The sequence below is a fragment of the Octopus bimaculoides genome, chromosome 10 (genome assembly GCF_001194135.2).
Source record: "Octopus bimaculoides isolate UCB-OBI-ISO-001 chromosome 10, ASM119413v2, whole genome shotgun sequence".
Classification (NCBI taxonomy): domain Eukaryota; kingdom Metazoa; phylum Mollusca; class Cephalopoda; order Octopoda; family Octopodidae; genus Octopus; species Octopus bimaculoides.
In genome coordinates, this window is record NC_068990.1 from 86,066,486 (window position 1) to 86,073,839 (window position 7,354).

Consider the following 7,354-nt stretch of genomic DNA (forward strand, 5'->3'; position numbering starts at 1 on the left):
CGTGCCACCAGCACAAGTGCCAGTAAGGCGACGCTGGTAACGATCACGCTCAAATGGTGCTATTTACGGGCCGCTAGCACGGAAGCCAGACAGCTGCTCTGGCAATGAACACGCTCGGACAGTGCCGTTAGTGCTCCACTGGCGCAGGTGCCAGTCATCGAGTATGGTTCAATTACGATTTCACTTGCCCCAACATGTCTTCGCAAGTAGAGTTTAGTGTCCAATGAAGGAGAGGTTGGCATGAATGCCAGTGGTCGGATGTGGTTCGATTTCGATTTCAGATTTCAAATTTCATGTGTGTCTGTTTGAGTGGTTACATTCAGTCCTTGCAAGAAAATATTGCTGAGCTACAAAGAGTGATCTTCGTTGACCATTTCCTGTCAACAAATCATGAAACATGTTTTAGCTTTGAAGTATCAAAGATGTGTGGAATGAAGAGAAAAAAATCTGCTAGCAAGCAAAGCTTAACAGAAAACAGACGAAGAAGCACATCCAGCTTAATAAAACATGTCAAAAACATGAATTTTGTTTCCATTGTACGAACCACTGAACTGTGGATCAGAGTATTAAAGTCAAACCTGAAGTCAGCAAAAATAATAGGAATATTACTGTAGAGCTTGTTGACAAAACAAACAGATTAGCCATAATAAGATTTGTATTTATAGTTATTGTATTATTTGATGTTGTATCGATGTGACCAGCCATGCAATGTTATAATCCCGCAGATTATCTATCTTCAGCACGGAGAAACTTTTAAATGTCGGAATTAATTACTGGGTTTTATTCTTTTATCATTTTACTTGTTTTAGTTATTGGATGGCTACCAAACTGGGGCACCACCTTGAAGAGTAAAAGCAATCAAAGTGACCCTAGTACTGAGGGGCAGAGGGAGAGAGAGAAAGAGGTGGGGAGGGAGAGAGAGAGAGAGAGAGACATTAGGGTGCTACACAAAACATATGCGTTATTTAGCTATGGCCCTTTATACTTGGAGTTCAAATACCGCCATGAAGTAAGCTTTGCTTTTCATTCTTTTGGGGTAAATAAAATATAAACGTCAGTCATACAGCTGAGTTGATTTAATTTTCTTATAACACAATCTATACAACCAGGGCCGGCTCAAGGGACCGGCAACAAGGGACCAGCAGAAGCACTGTCCCAGGTATATGAGTTGTATTCCAATAGGGACCGTACTTCAGTTTCATAGAATATTAGTAACTGATCAAGGCTAAAATATTTTCTGGCCTTAATACATATTACTTTCGCCATGTGGTGAGAGGAATTCATTGGGGTTTGGATAATTCACCTCTGGAAACATCATTTGTTCATCATCCTTAACCAACCTTTATTCAGGGACCTTTTGAACAGGATGGGCTACTCGACCTGAAGAAAATTCTAACTAGACCCCATCTGCAAGGTCATGCACTGTTTATCTTAATATGAAATCACTATGTTGCACACACATGATTGTGATACATGTGCCTGGCGTACCCTTATCAGACGGGTAGTCATGATGGGTATATTGGGCTTCGTATATTTTACCCCAGTGTCACTTTGATGGCATGCACTGCTCTCTCACTCAATAATAATAATAATAATAATAATAATAATATTTCCCGTCGAAGACTACGTATGAGTGTTCCAGTTTTGCTGAACAACGTGCACAAATAATTTGTTTATAGGGATCAAATGGTCGTGGCGCACATTAGCTCACTTTCTCCATCAGATCAACGTTTTGAACTGGTGCACTGGGGCTAAAACATAGAGGGGACAAACAAGGACAGACAAAGGGATTAGGTCGATTACATCGACCCCAGTGCGTAACTGGTACTTAATTTATCGACCCCGAAAGGATGAAAGGCAAAGTTGACCTCGGCGGAATTTGAACTCAGAACGTAACGGCAGACGAAATACCGGTAAGCATTTCGCCCGGCGTGCTAACGTTTCTGCCAGCTCTCCGCCTTCTGTACCATTTCTGTAACAACCAACACTTCGTCGAGGTAACAATCAAAAGAGGTATCTTCCAGGGTGATTCTTGTTCACCTTTGTTATATTTGCTATAGCTTCGATCCCATTTTCTGTAGTTCTACGCAAAGTCAACGTGCATTATGAGATGAGAAAGAATGGACCTCGTCTCAACCATCTTCTTTTCATAGATGATTTAAAACTCTTCAGAAAAACTGAGCCTGGAATGAAGAGGCTGGTTGAGACTGTGCAAATGTGCAGCAAGGATACAAGGATGGCATTCGGTATCTCAAAGTGTGTGGTGCTCACTTTGAAACGGGGGGAAAGAGCAGATTGTAGGGGCATAGAATTGCCAAACGGAGAGCGAATGGAAGACTCGGATGATGATAGATACAAGTACCTTGGGATTCAGGAGTTCGACAATATCTCACCTAGATAATGAAAGACAAGGTCACTACTGCATATTTGAAGCGCCTCAAACTTCTCTTGAAGTCAAAACTCAACGCAAGGAACCTTATGACTGCTATCAACATATGGACTGCTGCTGTAATCCGCTACAGTGCATCACATCTCAAATGGACACAAGCGGAGATTAACCAACTCGATCGCACTACCTGAAAGACAATAACAATGCATAGTACCCTCCGTCTTAAGGCGAACGTATAAGGTAATCACTCGCCATATCGCGGTTCACCTATCGCGTCCTCAGTACATCGCAGATTTTTCTGGTTAATATATGCAAATTTATATCGCAGACTCCTCGGTACATCGCGGGTTTCTGCGGCCGATAGGCATTTCTAGTGTAACAATAAATTGTACACATGTCATGCGACATGATAGCTTTGACTTGCACGGTTGCTCCCACAACCATGTCGCGCACATATGGTTGTGATGCATGTGCCTGGTGTACCCTTATCAGGCAGGTAGTCATGATGGGTACATTGGGCTACATATATTTGTACCCCAGTGTCACTTTGATGGCATGCTCTGCTCTCTTACTCTATAAAAATCCTTTCTACTATGGGTACAAGGCCTGAAATTTTGGGGAAAGGAACAAGTTGATTACATCGACCCCAGCATTTCACTGGTACTTCATTTATTGGTCCCGAAAAGATAAAAGGAAAAAATCGACTCCGGTGGCATTTGAACTCAGAACGTGAAATCGGACGAAATAGCTATATGTATTTTGCCCGTCGTGCTAACAATTCTGCAATAATAATAATAAGCATAGCAACAACAATAAAAGAACAATGAAGAAATAATAGATCAGAGGGGATTTATTACTATCATAGTATAATACCAATCTTTTTTTAATATAGGCACAATGCTTGAAAGTTTGGAGGAGGGGCGAGTTGCTTTTATTGAATACTTGTCTGATACTTATTTTATAGACCCCGAAAGGATGAAAGGCAAAATCGACCTCGACGGGAACTGAACCTAGAACGTAAAAGCAGACGGAATACTGCTAATCACTTTGTCCGGCGTGCTGACGATTCTGCCAGCTTGCCAATAATAGAATCTATGTAGGGGTTTAAATGTTCCCGTTCGTTCGCAATAAATAAATGAATGAATCTCTAAGGGAAGTAACTCGCTGTAAACCACTAGAATTATCTTTCCTTTGTTTTTACTCCCACACTGTCAGTTTAGTTCCTGCCTAGCGTATGGAACACCAGAGCAAGTGATTGTTTTGGTTTTAACGATGTTTTACTTGTTCTACCTTTCGTTACTGCTGTACACTAGCGTAATATTTGCACAGGTAGAACAACAACCAACAGCAGATGCAGAGGCAAAAGTAGAAAAAGATCTCACAAAAGAGCCGGGACATCTGAAGAAATTTGGAAGTGGAAGACCCACCTATCTTATTGATGAAATTGAAGGTTTTCCGGATGCTGAAACATTCTTCTCTAAGTACGTATTTGGCTCACGTCCTCTGAAAATGAAAGGAGCCGCCCAATTGTTTCCTGCTTATCATTTGTGGACAGATAAATATTTCATGTCTCTGGACATCGACCCAAATTCCACGGTTTTGGTGGAGGAACACAAAAAAGAGAACCGCACTCTACCGGTGAAATGGATGCATTTTCAGAAGTTTGTACAGATCTATAACGACTCGAATATATATATGGTTCAAGATGTCCCGCCTTATCTCAAGTAAGTGTGAATAACAGATTTCTTTAGCTATTCATTGAATCTTCACACGCAGCACACATGCTTCTGTTTTGTTATTATTTATTGTTGTTGTTTAGACCCCCGCCTAGACTTGATCAAGGAAGTTCATGTTCAAAAACATTCCAGCTGTAACAATCACGTCTTTATTATGTATCTTCCAGACATAGTATATCTAAGACTTCATTACACTGTGCTTTGCCATTTTTTGTTAAGACGGTAGATTGTGGTGTAGAGGAGACTTGGCTGCTATTTCTGAAAGCCCAAGCGACTACGTGGAGATTCTCATTTTTGTTATAAAGTATAAGAAACTAGCAGAGTGGATCAAGCTGTCGATGGTCGAAAGAAATGTCTTCCTCTTTATAGTTTCCCATTCTACGTTTCGTATTCCATCAAAGCTTGAAGAAGGTTACCTTTTAACCAAGTTAGGGTTCCCTGCAGATAAGTACCAGTCATTAATTGGTATCAGGTCAATCGACTGTACTTCAGCGCGTATCTAATAAACGGGCCGGAGAAAGAAATCAATCTTAATTTACTTCTATTGAATGTAAAGTGCTATTATTCCTTGTGTTTCAGCGTTAGAATATCAGACAAAAGTGTCTTGTTGTATATCTTTCTGCTCTTCGCCTCCTGAGTTCAAATCGCTCCAAAGCCAACGTTTCCTTTCTTCTCTTCTGGGTCCATAGAATAACGTAACAGTCAAGTACTGGGGTCGAATTGGCGCAACTCTTTAACTTCCTGATTATTCTGTCAAATCTAATACTTATTTACTGACATTCTTTTGAATTAATCATGCCTTATCTTTTGGCTTCAGAATATCAGTGCTGTGTCTGTTTACTTTTAGTATGCCATTGTAGGATAGGTGTAAGAGACCGGATTTGGCCAGTTTGAGCAATAAACAGGTAGAATATTTTGGCTGGATATTGCTGATTTAAATGCTAAAGGGCTAAGGAATGCAAAATCCTTATTAAAAGGAAGAACAACCCTTAACACTCCTGAAGACATTACTCTTTTACTTGTTTCAGTCATTTGACTGTGGCCATGCTGGAGCACTGCCTTTAGTCGAGCAAATTGACCCCAGGACTTATTCTTTGTAAGCCTAGTACTCGTTTGTGAGGATGTACAGCATCGGTTGCCAAGTGATGTTGGGGGGACAGTTGTGTCAAGTACTGGCATCAATGTAATCGACTATCCCCCCCCCAACCCCAATTTCAGGCCTTGTGCCTGTAGTAGAAAGGATTATTATTGTTATTATTATTATTATTTATTCTGCTGAGGTTGACTTTGCCTTTCATCCTTTCGGGGTCGATAAATTAAGTACCATTGAAACACTGGGGTCAATGTAATTGACTAGTCCCCTCCTAGGCCTTGTGCCTTCAGCAGAAAGGATTATTATTATTATTATTATTATTATTATTATTATTATGGCAGTGAGTTGGCAGAGTCGTTAGCATGCCAGGCAAAATGCTTTGCAGCATTTTGTCTGTCTTTGAGTTCAAATTCTGCTGAGGTCAACTTTACCTTTCATCCTTTTGGGGTCGATAAAATAAAGTACCAGTCGAGCATGGGAACTGATGAAATCGACTTGCCCCACTCCTAAAGAACTGCTGGCGTAGTGCCAAAATTTGAAACCATTACTGTTGTTGTTGTTGTTGTTGTTGTTGTTGTTGTTCTTCTTCTTCTTCTTCTTCTTCTTCTTCTTCTTCTTCTTCTTCTTCTTCTTCTTCTTCTTCTTCTTCTTCTTATTATTATTATTATTATTATTATTATTATTATTATTATTATTATTATTATTATTATTATTTGTCGTAGTAGTAGTAGTCTTTTGACATCATTTTATTGCAATCTGAAGATTTCCCAAATTCATTTTCCTCTTTTAGACAAGATGTGATTCTTCCTTGTTGTATTCAGTGTCCTGAATTATTTGAAGAAGGGTTTGCAACCACCGTAAGTATTTACACCTCGTGGCCCTCTTTCCCTTGCTCTCTCTCTCTCTCTCTCTCTGTAACTTTGTCTGCCTTTCTTACTCTCTCTCTCTCTCTCTCTGTTTTATATTCAAAAGGACCAGATCTGGCCTCTCACATCTACCTTACAATTCATTTCTCAAAATAAGCAATCACACCATCAAAATCTCAAAGCTATGAGATAACGCATGATTAAATCAAAACAATGTGAATAAATAAGCTTTGTATTTGACGGAGGAATTTGAATGCTGAAGGATTAAAGAATTTCATGATTGTATTAAGAACATCTCTATTCTTTTGTACAGGTTATGTGGTTCAGTAGTGGAGGAACGAAGTCGGTCATCCACACAGACAATCTGGACAATATTAACTGCTTGTTTCGTGGAGATAAAGAAATAGTCTTTGTTGACCCCAAGTATCAGGATAAGGTGAGAACAAACTAATACAGAGCTTGATTAGCAATGACCAAGGTGTGTCACAACACACTCTGGTCTTTATGTGTTGCTCTTGTCTTGGTTCCACTCGCATTCACCCTTTTATGGTGTAATGCTGCTAGTCATTCTGTAGAGTTTCCAAGCTGATGTGTTTAATGTCTGAAGTTAGGGTGACAGCTCCTACCATATACGGGTAAGAGGTCTGGGTACATGGAGTAAATAAAATCGTAACATAAACAATTGAATATAAGAAATGATAATTTCTTAAAGTATGTGTTAATCCCCACGTACCCAGACTTTGTGGACACACTGTATATATTAGCAACAGAGACAGTATTAATGTCAAGAAGTAATATTTATACCTAATTAATTCCTATTAGAACAAACTTTACTGTGGTAGACATCATGAGAGAAACTCTCATTTTGGATTTTGGTGCAGAATGCATGCTTGTTTGTTTATTCCACCAGCAGTGAGATAATTCCCCACCAACTCCAGCGCTGAGACCAACAGATCATGTAATTTCAATCTTCTTTGATCTCATCAGTGAAGTTTGTTCTAACAGAAAATCCATATTTAAGTGGGAATAAATATTACCTGTTGATAGTAATACCTCCTTTGCTCCTAGTATATATCTTTTAAACAAGCTACCTGGATAATTGCTACACCAGTGCCTGTTCAGTCACAGGACTTTCTATATGTCACTAGTGTGGCAGTGAGTCGCTGCTATCACATATATACATGTATTCATCCGTCAAACCGTCCAACCCATGCCAGCATGGAAAACAGACATTAAATGATAATTATGATGATATATATATATATATATA

At 39.5% G+C, this 7,354-nt stretch overlaps 1 protein-coding gene across 2 annotated transcripts in view; it reads left to right on the top strand.

The window, feature by feature from the left end:
• The first annotated feature begins 3,571 nt into the window (after positions 1-3,571).
• Positions 3,572-7,354, top strand: part of LOC106880870 (bifunctional peptidase and arginyl-hydroxylase JMJD5) — a 13,179-nt gene continuing 9,396 nt past the window's right edge. The window contains exons 1-3 of one of the 2 annotated variants that reach the window (XM_014931022.2): positions 3,573-4,113; positions 6,009-6,075; positions 6,398-6,520. In XM_014931022.2, coding sequence (XP_014786508.1) covers positions 3,662-4,113; positions 6,009-6,075; positions 6,398-6,520 — 642 coding nt within the window. In that variant the 5' untranslated portion in view covers positions 3,573-3,661. Of the gene's footprint in view, positions 4,114-6,008; positions 6,076-6,397; positions 6,521-7,354 lie in introns of both variants that reach the window. The other variant, XM_052971347.1, reaches the window with a different exon arrangement.